Source organism: Carcharodon carcharias, chromosome 1 (genome assembly GCF_017639515.1).
Source record: "Carcharodon carcharias isolate sCarCar2 chromosome 1, sCarCar2.pri, whole genome shotgun sequence".
Lineage (NCBI taxonomy): Eukaryota > Metazoa > Chordata > Chondrichthyes > Lamniformes > Lamnidae > Carcharodon > Carcharodon carcharias.
The window spans coordinates 201764113-201782348 of NC_054467.1; the positions used below are offsets into that span (position 1 = coordinate 201764113).

The 18236-nt window shown below is 41.9% G+C and overlaps 1 protein-coding gene across 1 annotated transcript in view; it reads right to left on the minus strand.

The window, feature by feature from the left end:
• The window catches only part of celf4 (CUGBP, Elav-like family member 4), a 1275411-nt gene that overhangs the window by 51872 nt on the left and 1205303 nt on the right, over positions 1 to 18236 (minus strand). The window contains exon 11 of the mRNA XM_041191287.1: positions 5304 to 5447. Within this exon, the coding sequence (XP_041047221.1) occupies positions 5304 to 5447 (144 nt within the window). The remainder of the gene's footprint in view (positions 1 to 5303; positions 5448 to 18236) is intronic.

Sequence of the window (18236 nt, forward strand, 5' to 3'; positions counted from 1 at the left end):
CTTTCCTCTTTGCATGCTTCTGTTCTTAATTCTTGTAAGTTGAGACTATTAATATTGAAACATAATTATATATTTCAAGAAAGTAATCCTATGTGGTTCCTTGTTTAACGGTAATAAGTTCGTAATTCCATCATTTTGATAACGTATGACAATATCAGTAATAATTTTTGCTGTTGATTTTATAAAGAACTTCTTTATCTTTGTCAACTCCACCTTTATATCAACCCCACTGTCTTAGCAACAGGAGTAGGCCATTTAGCTGCTCGAGCCTTTTCCACCATTCAATGAGATCATGGTGGATCTTCAAACTAATTCCATATACCTGCCTTTGCCCCATATCCCCTAATACCTTTGGTTAACAAAAATCTATATAACCTCAACTTAAAATTAACATTTGATCTAGCATCAATTGCTGTTTGCAAGAGAGGCTTCCAGTGTGTAGAAGTGTTTCCTAACTTTACTCCTGTAAGGTTTAGCTCTGATTTTTACACTATGGCCCCTGGTCCTAGGTTTCCCAATCAGTGGAAATTGTTTCTCTCTATCTACCCTATCTGTTTCTCTTAATATCTTGAAAATTTTGATCAATCAACCCTTGGGGCAGAATTTTATGGCCCCTCCCACTGGTGGGATCTTTTGGTCCCGCCATAGTCAGTGGACTTTTGAGTAGCTCATCGCATTATCCGGCCCATCCCCACCACGATGGGGCCATAAAATTCTGCCCTTAATGTCTTAATTTTCAGGGAACACAAGCTTAGTTTGTGTAATTGCTCTTTGGAGCACAGACATAATTCTGGTAAATCCATACTACGCTTCCTCCAAGGCCAATCTATCCTTTCCAAGGTGTGGTGCCCAGGACAGCATCTGTGGTCTATCCAGGGTTTTGTATAGCTGAAGCATGACTTCTGTCCTCTTCTATTCTAGCCCTCTAGAAATAAAGACCTTATCCCTTTTGATTTTCTGTACTGATTTATGACATTTTAATGATCTATGAACATGGACTCCCCATGTCTTGTTGGACCTGCAGTATTTCTATCTTTTCATCATTTAGAAAGTACCCTTTTCTATTCTTTTCAGATCCAAAGTGGATGACCTCACATTTGCCTACTTCAAAATCCATTTTTTACAGTTTTGCACATTCTCTTAATCTATTGATATCTCAGTAATTTTCTACACTGTTTACAATGCTGCCTATCTTTGTGTCATTGGCAAATTTAGATATGTGGCTTTCTATCCCATTATCTAAGTCATTAATAAACACAGTGAATACGAGAGCGATCCACTTACAAATACCCCAATAACTGTGATAAGTACTAGTGTGGTGCATCTTGTTTTAGTGGCAACTAAGCCACTGCTCTTGAGATTGGTGCAATTGGTAGTATTCACTCCATTGAAGCATATTTGTTAACATGTTGCACAGAAACAACAGTTTTTTTCAACCCCAGATCAATTTATGTGAGATTGATTAAAATATTAGGATGGGGGCTCTTATCAGTGGTTTTCCCCATTTATTGCAATATGGAAAAGAGAGGTTCGGGATTGGTAGTTTATTAAAATAAAATAATCTGTATAGCTGGCAGCAGGCAAGAATCCCTAGGGCAAACATCACCGCGTGTCATTTAGATTTTCAGTTCGGCGGGCACACAGCCGACTCGGCTGCACACCCGCCATTTAAATAATAATTTTTTCTTCTCCGCCGATGCTGCCAGACCTGCTGAGTTTTTCCAGGTAATTCTGTTTTTGTTTTAAATAATAATTAAGTCAATTAGCTGAGCTACCTGTCCAACCTTACGGTTGGTGGGCAGGTGAAGAGCCCAGGCGGCCTTCGCATTTTTCGTGAAGCCTCATCCATGGGCAGAATGAGGTTTCATGAAATGTTTTGAAAGTCAATAAAAATTTTAAAAATAATTCTTTCACATGTCCCACATGACAGTGTCACATGAGGGGACATATTTTTAAAGTTTTTATTTCCCTTTATTTAAATTTACACATGTCAAACCGATCTCCCTGAGGCACGTAGGTGCCTCAAGGAGACCTCTGCATGAAAGAGTGCAGGGAACGACTCACGGAATTCCCTCCTCCCCCCCGCCCGCACAGGGAGCATTCAGCGCTTCTGGGCGAGCGTCACGCTGGGCGGGCCTTAATTGGCCCGCCCATGTAAAATGGCAGCACGTCCCCGATTGGGGGTGTCGATCGGGTTCACGCCCGCCCTTGCACAACCACCCCCCCCACCAATGGGGGGAGAATTCTGCCCCTAGTGGAGTCACGCATTCTAAGAATTTAAATCTCACAAGTGTTAATGTTCATAACCTCAAAAGAAACAGTGCTGTCAGCTATTTATTAATGGTTATAATATCAGATCGCAAATGTCCTACATTGAAATGGGGAGCTCACGTTGATTAAGGTAGAAGGTCCAATTCTTTGTTCTATATTGGAATAGCCAACCTAATTTAATTTCTGCCATTTTACCAATGTCGAATCCAGAACACTGACCATGTCTATTTATAAATACGGATTTAAAACCATCTTTACTATTTGGCTAGAAGCTTTTTACCAATAAAGGAGCACATTTTTCATTAAAAATCCCCATCTCAGATCAACTGTTATGCACGTAAAATAAATCTTTACATTATAGGACAGTGGTTTTCAAACTATTTGAGGTACCAATTGCAAATTCTGACATACTCCCCGGGAGAGCCCCTTGTGTCAACGTCTGAAGGACTTTACTGGCTGCCCAGTGCCCTCATTGCTGGAAACATTTTCTATTAGTCCACATCAACAGAAGTAATATGCTGGCATGGCAGCAAATGCAAAGGAATACAGAATTTGATAGCAGGTGGACTGTAATCTGTTGACCTTCAAGGCCCTTGGGATCCCCTTAGGGTCCAGTGACCTAAATCTGAAAGCCAATAATTTAAAAATGTGTGTTATAGGCCACTTTCTTGTAATCTTAACAAAATGCAAAGAAACGCTCTAAGCATAACCGAATGCCCTAAATAAAACAGTGCCAGGGAAACTAACGTTAGTTATATTTGAGGTTAAGTCACTGCACACCCCTACAAGATAAACAGACAATGTCCAGCTGATGTGAAATTTTTAACCTTTAATCTAATCTTTTATAATTAAGTTATGCATTCAAACTGCACTCCGTATTCTTAGGCATTCTAAATGTCAGACATTGATTTGGAATCCTATGATTTGAGAACCATAAAAAGAATCTTTTAATTTGAAAAATATGAATACCTTTTCAACGATTACAACATCACCACATTGGGTCCATGTATGTTGTTATAAAAAGGAGAATTGGAAATGACCTCATTGCTCTTTCATAATGTGATCATTTTTAAAAAATGTTTTGAAAAATTGCAGCAATTTAATTGTAGTCCTTAAAGGATTTAAAAATATTGTTTTGTCCTTTAGGGGAACCCATGAAGAGTAACAGTCGGATGAATTGGTAAAGTACAAGCCATGTGTGAATTATTGTACCTATTTTGCAAACTCAAAAAAGGCAGAAAAAACAATTGACAATATCACACTTTGGTTACAGTACATTACCACTTTACTTTCATGAGCAGGGAAGACCAATATCCCATTGAATGCCAGAGGCATGAACAACTTCTGAAGGTCTTCTCTTGAGAATAATGGCAATGACTATCGAATAAAGTTTTAAAATGCCACATAAGCTAGATATTACCTTTGATCTTTGGTTACATATTTTCGCAGTCAGGACTTGCAGCACACACCAATAGAACATTTAATTTGTTAGAAATGACTTTAGTTCTTTGTATTTTTTTTTTTATTAGTGACATGTGTACCATATGATGATATACAAAAAAGTGTTGGAAATCCCATATTACAGTAAAACACAGTTTGAAAATCTCTGTTCCTCAGTTTAACAAACATACAACTTAAAACGTGAAGGAAACCATTAAGCACTGAAGGAACATTTTTTTTTAGAATTCAACTACTCAACATGCTACGCTTAGCACTTTTGACTTTAATGAAACAGTATAAATTATGAAATATTTTGATGTTATCTTTTATTTATATTCCTCTCTGCATTAAATATGTTTACACAGCATAGTAGGTCATTCTGCAATGCTACAAAATGTATTTGATGTTCATTAATTAGGCCATTAAATTGGTTGAGGTGTTTACAGTGGGACCCTCTTACAGCCTTTGATCCTGTTCAGGATCTTTTTCTGAAAGGTTTCAAACATTATTTTAGGTCATTCATTTTTAATCTTCATCAAAATTATTGCATATTTTAAGTGTATTAATTTGAGTTCCACTGTATACAGATTAACTTAATCAATAGATATCTGATTTCCTTGAATACAACCAACTGACTGTATTTTACAGAACAGACATTTATCTCAGCTGTAAATAAGTTTGTTGGAGGCAGCACAAAAATACCACAAGAAAAAATAAGACTACCGCATAAAGAGTTGCTATGTGCAAAAGACATTCTAGTGGTAACATGACTTTGATCCCTTTCAACTATTTATTTTGGCAAATCTGTTTATTTTGGGAGTACTAATTTCTCATATTTTGAGGTTAATAAAAATATGGAGCAATCACGTTAGAAGCCAATGGCATGATATCTACCTCAAGCATGAACAATTCAGGCCATCACTTGGAGAGGTAGCTTTCTTTTTTAATAGCCTCCTGTCAAATTTGTGCTGAATCCAAATGGAAATGACTATTCCTTTTCCAGATCAATAGCAATGGTTCAGCTACAAACTTTCATTTCACTTTCGGAAAACAATAAACAGAACAAAAAAACCCAGAGTTATTGTTATCCAGACCCACGTGTGGAAATGCCCATGTTTTGTTTTGTTCTTGAAAGCATTCAAGCTCAACTATATGCCATGACTTGTGCTTGTTCCAAAGCAGTTTTTCAGTCAGAAGATAATGGATTGTTCATGGGGTTTTGTCTAATTGTTCAGTTATAACCTTCAACTGTGTGTACAAAAAGTATTCAAGGACCTTGTTCCATTCAAGGAAATACAGTGTTCTAGATATCTACGTACAAGAGTTTCTGGTAATCTAAAAGCAAAGCAAGAATATTGTAATGTTAAATATAATCCAATCCTTTTCCCTCAGCAAAATAAATTGTTAGTTAAAGCCTCAGCTGGGTTGCTGAGGGGAAAGGTTAAATGTTAATCTACAGAAGAGCGGAATCCTTCATAATTTGCAATGACTCATTGTTTAGGCATAATTATTTCAGTGTAGTGACATAAAATCTAGTTTTTAAAATCATTTCTCACAGAATAGCAATTGAACTTTTTTTTATCTGTACCCACCAAAGCATTTACTTTGGTTTGTCGCTCGGTCCACAAACACTTTTGAGGAGATGACATTACCGAAAGGCAGGAACATTTGCATGAGCTCAGCATCTCCAAACTCCTGAGGAAGGTGATAGATAAAAAGGTTGCAACCCTCTGGACCTGCAGAGAAAGGATTGCACTACATTGAGAGAGTTGAAATGTGATACAGAAATGGAAAATACTAAAATAAGCAACTCAGTTCACAAACATGCTTGAAAGAAGCACTCGCGGACATGTTAAGGGTTGTAGCTAGCGACGTTATGATATATGCAAATTCCTTTGCCTTATTATTATGCAAAATAGGCAATTCATCAAAAAACCTACCTCAAAAGAATATCTTTTGTGGCCTGTTACTTTTATTAGAATATTGACATTTCAGCTCAGAAAATGAGGGATGTGTAGGAGACCAACTGAACGTAAGGGGTATCATATAGTGCTTGCCTTTCAATCAATCTGTCTTTTCTTATAGACGGCCTTTCAAGTCTGCACATATTTCGATACCAAGCACTCTCACTAAAAGCATGGATTTGATGAAGAGGAAAGTTTATTGTCTGTCACATCCAGTCCTACCACATCCAGTTGCAAATTGTGGTGGACAACTGAATAATTAATGGGAGGAGGAGGCTCCATGAACATCCCCATCCTCAATGGTGCTCAGCACCTGAGTACAAAAGACAAGTTTGAAACATTCTCAGCCACCTTTCTGCAAACTTTCTGAGTGGATGAACCATTTTAGCCTCTTGCTGATGTGCCCAGAGACACGGAAGCCAGTCTTATAACCAATTCTATTCACTCCATGTGAAAGCAAGAAATGGCTAAGTGCACTATATGCAGCAAATGCGATAGGTCCTGAAAACATCCCACTATAGCCACACCTCTAATCAAGCTGTTCCAGTACAGATACAAGATCAGTATCTGCACAACAAAGTAAAAAATTGATGAAGTATAAAAAAAAGGACAAATCCAATCTGATCATTAACTGCCCTATCAGTCTACTCTCAGTCATCAGTAAAGTGATGGAATGCTATCAAGTAGCACTTACTCACCAATTATCTGCTCACAGATGGTCAGTTTGGGTCCCAGCAGGGCCACTCAGCTCTAGACCTCATTACAGCCTTGATCCAAACATGGACAAAAGAGCTGAATTCTCGAGGGGAAGTGAGAGCAATTATCCTTGACATCAAAGCCGCATTAGTCTGAGTGTGACATCAAGGAATCCTACTAAATCTGGCATCAATGGGGATCAGAGGGAAAGCTCCCCATTGATTAGAGTCATACCTAGCACAAAGGAAGATGGTTGTGGTTGTTGGAGGCCAATGATCTCAGCCCTAGAACATCGTTACAGTGTCCTAGGTTCAATCTTCAGCTGATTCATCAATGACTTTCCCTCCATAATAAGTTCAAGAGTGGGGATGTTCATTGATGATTGCACAGTGTTCAGTTCCATTTGTAATTACTCAGATACTGAAGCAGTCCATGCCAAAATGTAGCAAACTAACATTCAAGCTTTGTTTAGTAGCAAGTAACATTTACATCATGTAAATGCTATGCAATGACCATCTCCAACAAGAGGAAGTCTATTCATCTCTGCTTGCCACTCAATGGCATTACCATCATCAAGTTCCCACTATTAACATCCTGTGGTTCACCATTGACCGGAACTTAACTGGACCAGCCATATAAATACTGTGGCTACAAGAGCAGGTCAGAGACTGGGAGTTCTACAGAGAGTAACTCACGTCCTAACTCCACAAAGCCTTTCCACCATCTACAAGACACAAGTCAAGATTGTGAGGGAACATTCTCTTCTTGACTGAATGAGTGCAGCTCCAGCAACAGTGAAGAAGCTTGCCACCATGCAGAACAAAGCTGCCTGGTTGATTGGCACCCCATTCACCACCTTCAACATTTACTCCCTCCGCCACTGTGCAACATGGCAACAATGTGTACATTTACCAGATGCTCTGCAGCAATTTGCTAAGGTTTCTTCTACAGCAACCCACAAATTTGTGAACTCTACTACCTAGAAAGACAAAGGCAGCAAGTGAATGGGAACATCACCACCCGCAATATTTCATTTCCTTAATGTCCAGCTGGTATGCAACTTTATGTGAATCATAGAGGTCAATGCCCGGTATAAGACATTAGAAATAGGAGCAGGAGGAGACCATATGGTATTTGATGTGATCATGGATGGTCTTCTGCCTCAACTCCACTTTCCTGCCCACTCCCCATATCTCTTGATTCCCTGAGTGGCCAAAAATCTGTCTATCACAGCCTTAAGTATATTTAATGATGGAGCACCTAGACCTCTCTAGGTTAGAACATTCCGAAGGCTCAAAACCCCTTGAGTGAAAAATTTCTCCTTTTCTCAGTTTTAAACAATCGACCCCATGTCCTGAGGCTGTGCTCCCATGTTCTAGACTCCCTTGCAGGGGAAACAACCTTTCAGTATCTACCCTGTCAAGCCCCTTCAGAATCTTGTATGTTGCAATCAGATAACCTTTCATGCCTCTAAACTCCAGAGAATATAGGCCCAATTTACTCAGCTCCTCATCATACGTCAATGCTCCCACCCCAGGAACCAATCCACCGCACTTTTGTTCGAACGGCTGCCAATACATGTATATCCTTCCTTAAATGTGGAGGCCAAAATTGTGCACAGTATTCCAAGTGTGTTCAGATCAAAACCGTGTACAACTGTAGCAAAACTTACTTATTATTGGACTCCATCACTATTGCAATAAAAGTCAACATGCCATTTGCCTTCCAAATTGCTTGCTGTACCTGCATGCTAACTTTTTGTGTTCCTTAAATGAGCACATGCAAGTTCTTCTGAGCATCAACATTGACAAGTCTTGCACCTTTGAAAAAATATTCTGCTTTTCTATCCTTACTGCCAAATAAGCTCACACTTCCCTACATTATATGCCATCTGCCACCTTGTTGCCCACTCACTTAGCCTGTCCATATCTCTTTGCAGCCTCTGTGTCCTCCTCACAGCTTGCATTTCCTCCTCGCTTTGTATCATCAGCAAACTTAGATACATTACTCTCTGTCTCCTTATCATTAATAAGTAATTAATATAGATTGTAAATAGCTGAGGCGCCAGCATTGATCCTTGTGGTGTTGGTTCACAGCCTGCCAATTTGAAAATGTCCTGTTTATCCCAACACTTTGCTTCCTGTTTGTCAACCAATCCTCTGTCCATGCTAATATATCACCCCCAATTCCATGGGCAGAATTTTACATCCTGCGGGTGGGCGCGCATCCGACCTGATTGGGAGTAAAATAGTGCGCGATGACATCAGGCAAGTGTCCCAACGTCATCATGCACTTGTGCGATATTTCAGTCGGCAGGCATGCGCGAAAGTCGGCAGCATGCCCGCTGACAATTAAGAGGCATATTAGGACCATTAAACTAGAAATTGATTTGTATTATGGTTGGCAGGTGGGTAAATAGGCCAGGCGGCCTTTGCAGTTTTCAGGAAACTTCATCCAGGGGTGGGATGAGGTTTCCAACGTTCATTTAAAAAATATTTAAACATCATTTTTAACATGTCCCTGTTCATGTGACTGAGTCACGTGTGGGGACATGTTTCCCTTATTTTTTAAATCTTTATTTATCATTGTAAAATTCTTCAGCTCCCTGAGGCAGCTCTATGCCCTCAAGAAGCTTTCAGTGTACGTCCCCCGCCACCCCGTGCATGTGCGGACTTTAGCGCAAGCGCTCCTCCTGCCCCCACCCCGGCAGCGCTGATGTTCTCAGCAGCTAGTGTGAAATTGCGGTCAGGGCCCGATCGCGGATGGCAGTTTCGCAGCCGCTCCTGGGCTCACTTGTTGCGCCTGCCTGACATAGGGAAAATCCTGCCCCATGAGCCCTTACCACAGAACTTTTATGGCACAGGAGGCCATTTGGCCCATCGTGTCTGCACCTGCTCTCCAAATGAGCATTGTAACCTAGTGCCATTGCCCTGCCTTTTTCCTGTACCCTTCCACATTGATGTTTTGAATAGAAACATCTATGCCCTCTTGAATTGAACCTGCCTCACCACACTTCCAGGCAATGCATTCCAAACCCAAACCACTCGTTGTGTGAAAAATTTTTTACTCACGTCACATTTGCTTCTTTTGCAAATCACTAGATCTGTGCCCTCTCGTTCTTGATTCTTTTATGAGCGGGAACAGCTTCTCCCTGTCTACCCTGTCCAGCCCCCTTCCCATGATTTTGAACATCTCTATCAACTCTCCCTTTAACCTTCTTCTCCCCAACCTCTCCAATCTAGCCTCACAGCTGAAGTTTCTCATCCCTGGAACCACTCTTATAAACCTCTTCTGCACTCTCTCCAATGTGTTCAGATCCTTCCTGCAGTGTGACACCTAGAACTGTACACAATATTGCAGCTGAGTTTCCTATACAAATTTAGCATAACCACCCTGCTCTTGTACTCTGTCCCCCTATTAATAAAGCCCAGGATACTATATGCTTTATTAACTGCTCTCTCCACCTGTCCTGCCACCTTCAATGATCCAAACACATATACACCCAAGTATTTCTGCTCCTGCACCTGCTTCAGAATTTCACCTCTTATTTTATATTATTTGTCCATGTTCTTCCTACCAAAATGCATCACCTCACACCTCTCCACGTTGAACTTCATCTGTCACCTATCTGCCCACTCCACCAACTTGTCCATATCCTTTTGAAGTTCCACACCATCCTCCTCACAGTTCACAACACTCTCAAGCTTCGTATCATCTGCATCTTGCCCATTAACCTTTTGTGTGGCACTTTATTGGAAATATCTTTTGGAAATCCAGGTATACTACATCTACTGGTTTCCCTTTACCTACCCTACAAGTTAAATCCTCAAAAAACTCTAGTAAATTTGTAAAACATGATTCCCCTTTCATAAAAACCTGACTTTGTCTGATCATACTATGATTTTCTAAGTGCATTGTTAAAACTTCCTTAATAGTGGACACCAGCAATTTCCTGACAACTGATATCAGGCTAACTGACCTATAGTTCCCTATTTTCTCTTTCCCTCCTTTCTTAAATAGTGGAGTTACATGTGCTAACTTCCAATGCCCTGGAACCATTCTAGAATCTAGAGAATTTTGGAAAATCATAACCAGCACATCCACTATCTCTGCAGCTACCTTGATCCTGGCAGCAGTCATAGTGTCTTCACTTTGTAGCAGCCACTATGCCATCACAGAAAACCAAAGGGTAGTTGCTGGGTATCAAGGCCTATCTGCTGATGACTAAGGCGTGCAAACCATACACATGTGCGCAGCATGCAGACAATGAATATGCTGCCGCATGAAACGTGACAGAGCATTGGTATGCTGAAACAATGCTTTCGCCACCACTTGTGCTCTGCAGGAGCCCTGCAGCACTTGGCAGAGCTGGTGCCAAGATTTTAGGTGGTTTGCTGCATGCTGCACAACCTTGCCATCATGGGGGGTCAGCCCTTGCTACCAGCTAAACATCAGGCAAGCAGCTCAGCAGGAAGGACTGGAACAGGAGGGAGGGAAATGGATAAGGAGGAAAAGGGAGGACACACTCTCTTTCTTGCCGGGCTGCCTGTGAAAAACTCATTTGAGTGTGATACCAGCAACCGCAATCTCAAGTCCTCATTCATCAACAGCCTCACACCTTGCTTTCCCTTTGTCACTGAATATCACATCATCCGCTTGGCCACAATGTAAAAATACAAATTATCACAAAATAAAACATTGCAATCCAAATTTATGAATCAGATCATGTCATATTAAATACAACTAATTGGCCTTGTGCATTGCTACAATGCCTGTCTTCTGTACCTTGCCTGTCCTAGTGTTCCAATGGATTTACTGACCCAACAGCTGTAGCATGGCAGGTGGAACACAGCTGACTTCCAGCGGAGGAGAATGTAGATAGTCCTCGAAGGCAACCTTGAGCAGCTCTGGATTTAGTAGACCCAGCTGCAGGCTGCGCCATCATGATATAGGAGGCAGCATTCTGGTCTGGCTCACTGACAGCAACAGTACGGGCCCTGGAGGAATGGGAGAACAAAGCTGTCTTCTTGACAGAGGACAGCAGATGTGTGCTCCATGCCACTCTCCCTGGGGGCAGTATCTCAGTAATCTATTGAAGAACAGATCGCTGGAATACGGTGATGCCCTGCAAGCCAATTTGCACTTTGCAATCCACTCTTGCACTCGGACATTGAATGGCTGCTGCTTCTGCTGCCACATCTCCTTTATGGCTGCTCCATGGTCTACAGTGAGGTGCTCAGTGACAATGACCAAGGCTGTGGCTCCACCAATGGAAAGTTGCTACCCCACCCCCACGATTGCTGCAGCCATCTGCCTGACCCCCGGTATTGTAGAACACTCAACATGGTGGCGCCCTCTCCTTTTTCATGCAGCCTCAGCATTGGCCATTTCTAGTAGTGGTGCTGCCAAGCCTGCAGTGCTGCCTGCCATCTTGTTGGGCCAGTAGTTCCGGCAGGCAGGCAGCTGTATTCAATTGGATGCGGTCTGGATGACGGCTTTGTAATTGGTCGCTGAAGGTAAAGTACCACCCAGGATCCTGCTGCCCATCTGCTTGTGCCCAGGTCTCACTTTTGGCCCCAGTGGCGCAGGGCCATTTACCTGCTGAGACAATCCAGCCCACAGTGTCAGGATCTCAACTCTGGTGGGTGGCTCCGAGTGTGAGATTAAGAGTCAGTGCTGTGCCTTCATCATCATTCTCTTCTTGATGTTCCTTTACTGCTTGGCTGGATTGAGTTTCTTGGGTACCTGAAAGGAAAAATGCACAAGACTGAGGCTGTGGTGTGGGGAGGATGGGAAAAGTGGCAAATGATTACATCAGAAGATTAGGGATGAGGATACTGTCAACTCCAATGGTTTTAGCCTCACTGTTGGCCTTGGTCTCAGAAACATGCATTCCAATCATGTTTCAGTACTGTCCACTTCACTGGAGTTAGGACACACAGGTGTGCATGCCCCCCTCCAGCTAGCTCCTGCTGCCTTTAGTTTCACGTCATCTTGTCCTGTAAGAGAGAAGGAAATGTGTCACTGAGTGTTGTGAAATCTGTTTAGCTGATGTAGCCGTTATGGTTGAATAGCTGGGAGTGTGTGCATGCTGTGAGTTGTGGATGTGAGGCTTGCAACAGTGCCAAGTGCATGGTGGTGCAGTGAAGCATTTGAATGTTAGGCCTGATTGATAGAGATTGTTGGGAGATGAGTGATGGGATGCGGTGATTTGAGGAGTTGCTGAGGCTAGTGATGCAGTTGGTACGATATGGCATTTTAGGATACATTCACTGACCTTGAAAACTCGTAGGAGGTCATTGAACTTCTTGAGACTCTACACCGAGGTCCTCAGGGCTTAATTCTGGGCAGTGACCTTCTTGGCTATCTGTTCCCACTGCCTTTTGGCCACATGTCTGGAAGGCCTTTGTCCCCTGTGGTGGATACAGGACACTTTTCTTTGCCTTCTCATCCATCAAGACTTCACGTGCAGTTCCCGAAATGCTTGGAGCCCACTCTCTCCCCTGTTGTGCATTCCCTCACTCTTTCCCAGATCAAATTCTCTTCAACCACGACTCCCAGCATCTATTCCAGCCACAATGCACCTCCCTATATATGCTATTCACAATATATATTAATGATTTAGATGAGGGAACTAAATGTAATATCTCCAAATTTGCAGGTGACACAAATATGGATGGGAGGGTGAGCTGTGAGGAGGATGCAGAGATGCTTCAGTGTGATTTGGACAAGCTGAGTGAGTGGGCAAATGCATGGCAGATGCAGTATAATGTGGATAAATGTGAGGTTATCCACTTTGGTAGCACAAAACAGGAAGGCAGATTGTTATCTGAATGGCTATAATTTGAGAGTGGGGAACATGCAACAAGACCTGGATGTCCTCGTACACCAGTCGCTGAAGGTAAGCATGCAGGTGCAGCAGGTGGTAAAGAAGGTAAATGGTTTGTTGGCCTTCATAGCAAGAGGATTCGAGCACAGGAGCAGGGATGTCTTGCTGCAATTACACAGGGCCTTGGTGAGCCCACACCTGGAATATTGTGTGCAGTTTTGGTCTCCTTATCTGAAGAAGGATGTACTTACTATAGAGGGAGTGCAGCGAAGGTTTACTAGACTGATTCCTGGGATGGCGGGACTGACATATGAGGAGAGATTGAGTCGATTAGGATTATATTCGCTGGAGGGGATCTCATAGAAACCTATAAAATTCTAATAGGACAAGACAGGGTAGATGCAGGAAGGATGTTCCTGATGGTGGGGGAGTCCTGAACCAGGGGTCACAGTCTGAGAATATGGGGGTAAACCACTTAGGACTTGGATGAGGAGAAATTTCTTCACCCAGAGAGTGGTGAGCCTATGGAATTCACTACCACAGAAAGTAGTTGAGGCCAAAACATTGTATGTTTTCAAGAAGGAGTTAGATATAGCTTTTGGAGCGAAAGGGATCAAAGGGTATGGGGAGAAAGCGGGAGTAGGCTATTGAGTTTGATGATCAGTTATGATCATAATGAATGGTGGAGCGGCTCGAAGGGCCGAATGGCCTACTCCTGCTCCTATTTTCTATGTTTCTATGTTTCCCGTTTATGAAGTGCAGGATAGATTTTAGCAATGGAGGCTAGCTTTAAGTGGTGCAAGGCACTCATGATATTGGCCTTCTGCAGTTACATCCAGACAATGCACAGTGCAGTTAGCACTGGTTTGATGCAGAGATCATCAAATCAGCAGGCTGGATGAAATTGGCTTGCTGCCTGCATCGCAATCAACGGGTGTGGGTTAACCTTGCATTGTGTTTCTCCCCCCCCCCCCCCCCACCTAGTTTCAGGCCCCCTAAAAGTCTAACATCTACCAGCTGAGCTAGCCAAAGTTGTTTGCTTTCTTCTTGACCCCCTCCATCATTGCTGCAATGAGGTACGTCAAACCCAACATCGGATAAGCATTTCTTGTGTAACAGTGCAACACATTAACTTTCCTATAAGATTCATCCTTTGGTCATTCCAAATTAAACTACCCATATAGTTGATTGTTGAAGGTAAATAATGGTCTGTTTGCGATGAAGACATATGGTGCAACTTTTCCACTACCAGCCGTCCACTATAATAGTGTAAATCAGGTGGTGGGATGGCATAACTTGGGTGAAGTTTCATCCTTTTAGAGCTCTACGCCATGGCTTATAGTTTTTGGGTGTGCCAAATGCTGATGCATGAAATACTTGCTTCACACGGTGAAGCACTTGGTCTATTCTCATTTTTGAACCGGGTTACCATGCCAACTATTCTGCAATGTTCCAGGGAATCAGCTGTGGTAGTATCATAGGTAAATACAATGAATATGCAATATGTCAATTGGAACGTTTTTGCTGATTTAGGCTCTCATGGGCATTTGCCACAACTATTCAATTTTCTTTTTGCTACTAATTCCAGGAGAATTCCTCAGTGGGAATGCCCTTTCTGAGGCATATTGATGGAGAGGTTAGAATACTAGTCAGGTTAGACTGCAGAATGTCTGTGTGGTAATCCGAGGTGTAATACACCTTTAAGAGAATGTGAACAGATTAGCTACGTGACTGTAAGACCCAATAGTGGGCTACCATGTTAATGTCAGTCTAGAGTACAGTCTGGTTGGAGAAGCACACATCATGTTAGCGCACTGTTGTCTTTGTAAATAAATAACTTGTGCTTCATTTCATATTGCTCTCTGCATCTGCAGTATATTGTAATCGACCCACCCGCTGACAGATAGGCGTGCAACTGGTTTGCGAGCAAAGTGACCCCATAGTAGAACATAACCATGTGCAAGAGAGTGGAACTAAGATAGAATGGGAGAGAGGTGGAATGCATTAGGGAGGGAGTTCCAAAACTTACTCTTCTTAAGGCCAGTGTGGACCTATGCTTTCAAAAGCCTGCTCCTGGCCCCTTCATTAACATGTCAGCTAAAGAAATTGTGTCATCTTGAGTTCCACAAGTTTCACCTGGTTTACTTTGAAATGGATGAGACATCTGAATTCAAACCACTTTGTTTACCTAGTACTGCAGGCTTTACTAATGAAAAGTGATTGTTTCGCTGAGCAGCTGGATGCTTCTAGTTGAGCACAATATGAATGAATTGAGAAAGGTGGATTCATGGTAAGTAATGTCATACAATTTGCTGCACTAAATGTTTTCAATTGTACCTGACAAGGCTGGATTTTTTTTTATTTCGAAATGCATTTCAAAATTAATGAAGTTTTCCATTGCACCGAGCAGTGAAGTTTTCATAGTGACCCTACAGATTATTCGCATTAGTAGCAGTTACTCATTCACATTACTGACAAAACTTGAAACGAACAAGTCTGTCTTAGAGCTGACAGCAACCCATTTCCACTTCATTAAAATGTATTAGGCTTGGCTTCATTTCAATGATGGGAGCATAGTATTTCTTCCTTTTAATAGTAAATTGAGTCCTAATGAATATTTGCTAACCAGTATTCCCCTGGCTAATATGTTATTATACTTGCCAAGCATGAATTGCTAATGCTAAAACAGCTTTATACACAAGGTAGCGGTCTCTGTGACATTTCTCTGCAAACAAAGATGTGAAAACATATATGTAATTGTCTGCAAATATCTTCAGTGCCATTTACTAGGCTTGTACGTGAGCCTTTGTGTGTTTATTACATTTGTAGCGCATTAACATTTTGTACAGGATTCACCATTTTCAACAAAACTGTCTCAGGATGAACTTTAGAAAAGCTCAAAAATAAATTGCTGAGGTAATTGCTGGATGTCTTTACACTGAAATAAAGAATTGCATTTATATATCACCTTTCATGACCTCAAGATGTCTCAAAGCACTTCACAGCCAATGAAGTACTTTTTGAAGTGTAGTCATTGCTGTAATGAATGAAGCATAATTAAGTTGCAGTGCAAGGTGACATTCTGACCTGCTTTAGAATTGGTGTGTAAATTTTAAGGGAGGCCAGGAGTTGCAGTTTGGGTATAGTACTGAACGTGTTCACTAATCTCAATCCTTCTTGACATACTGAGGACCAAAGCTACCATTGTCAGTGGTAGTAATGTGCCTAAATGGTACTGTAAAGCATCACAATAATAAGCATGGACATTATCACTAATGCTTACAAGTAGAGTGTACTCAGCGTTTGCCTCTTCTAGGCGAGTAATGAGACAAAGCAGAATTAGTTGGAAAAACTCAGACAGTTAATGCTTTGGGTGTAGATCCTTCTTCATGACTGTTCTTCAAAACAGATGCTGACTAGCCTTCTGAGTTTTTCCAGCAATTTCTAATTTGCTTTCAAACATTTTTTTAATAAAGCTTCAGAACCAATGATGAAGTTAATAAGCATGGAGGCAAGAAATGTAATGCTAAGCTATCAGGGCTGATTGTGGTGGAGAGGGAAAATGGCAGGTCAAACTCTTCTGAATAATTAAAATAGGCATTGAACTGCATTCTGCACATCATTAGTAGGTCCACATGATTCTCAGAAATATACTATATATGGCGCAGAGTGTGCATTAGGATCTTTGCAAACATTACTGCTATTCATTACATGTCAGGATTCACAAAAGGGCTAATTCCTGTAGTAGATGATAGGACTATTTAGTATTATTACATAGAATGTAACAAATTAAATTTTCAGTACGGAACTTCCCATCTAATTAAACAGCTGAAATTTTAGCTGCGGTTATAGGATCGAACAGTGTCATGCAAAACTGGCAATCAGATAACTAGGTTTCTATAGACCAATTTTAGATTAAGCTGCTACAAGATATGGGTCATTTCTACTGTGAACGTGATGAATATAACAGGATTCATAGTCCACGGAATTTAGCAATGTTCCACAACAGCGTCCTGATTCCACCAACGGCATTTAATGGTGAGTCTCAGTAATGGTGCGCAAAAATGATGTTTAAAAACTGTGAAGTTGAGGAACTTCACAAATGGGTTTGGATATTAACTGTGCTTCCCGAGTGTGGGATTGAGGTGTACAGACCAGATGGTGCCATGTTTGAGCACAGGTTTTTTTCTGATTTAAATAAACTCAGTTGGAGTGGTAATCGGCCTCATCAGGAAAGGCTCTTGCTCCTGATTGCTATCTAGTGACATTATCAGTTAGAAGTGTTTGGGCTTAACGAATATACTTCCTCTAGTGACAATGAGGGCTGAACTTTCCACTGTCTGGCATGCAACAGGTCGCCAGCAAAGGAAAATGGGCAGGAGGTTTGTTTGTTCATTTGTTCAAGATAAAACTAAATCATGTTCCTATAGTATTAACTTGACTCAGTTGGTAGCAGTTAGTGCAGAGTCAGAGAAGGCTGTGGCTTCTAACACCACGCTAGCACTCGATCTTAAAAACTAGCTTGTTAACCCATTGTAGTACTGAGGGTATTACATTGTTGAGGTTGCTCATGAGATATTAAACTATGGGCGGAATCATCCCAGATTTGCACAAAGTGCGGTAGCAGGTGGGAAAAAAGCCATTGTACCCACTGGCCGCAACGGCAGGTTTTCGTGCCATGTCGTCCCATTCCTGCCTCATCAATTATGCAGCCACAGGAAACATGCCATCTCACTGGTGGGCAGCCTCTGATTTGCCCACCATGCTGTTAATGTACCGCTCCCTCATGCAGGGCACCATATTTAAACAGCAGCAACACTTCTCAATGCTTGCAGCCCGGGACCGCTCCGGTGAAGATATGGCCCTAAAAGCCAAAAAGAGTGATTCAGTGATGCAACCCTGGGATGCTGTGGAGGCCCGCTGTGGTATCCACTACTCCCAATCTGGCCATGGAAGGCCCATCAGTTTCACTACTCGGACTTGGAAGGCAGTGGCAGAGGTGGTCAGTGCCAGTGCTGCACACAAGAGGTCGGCCG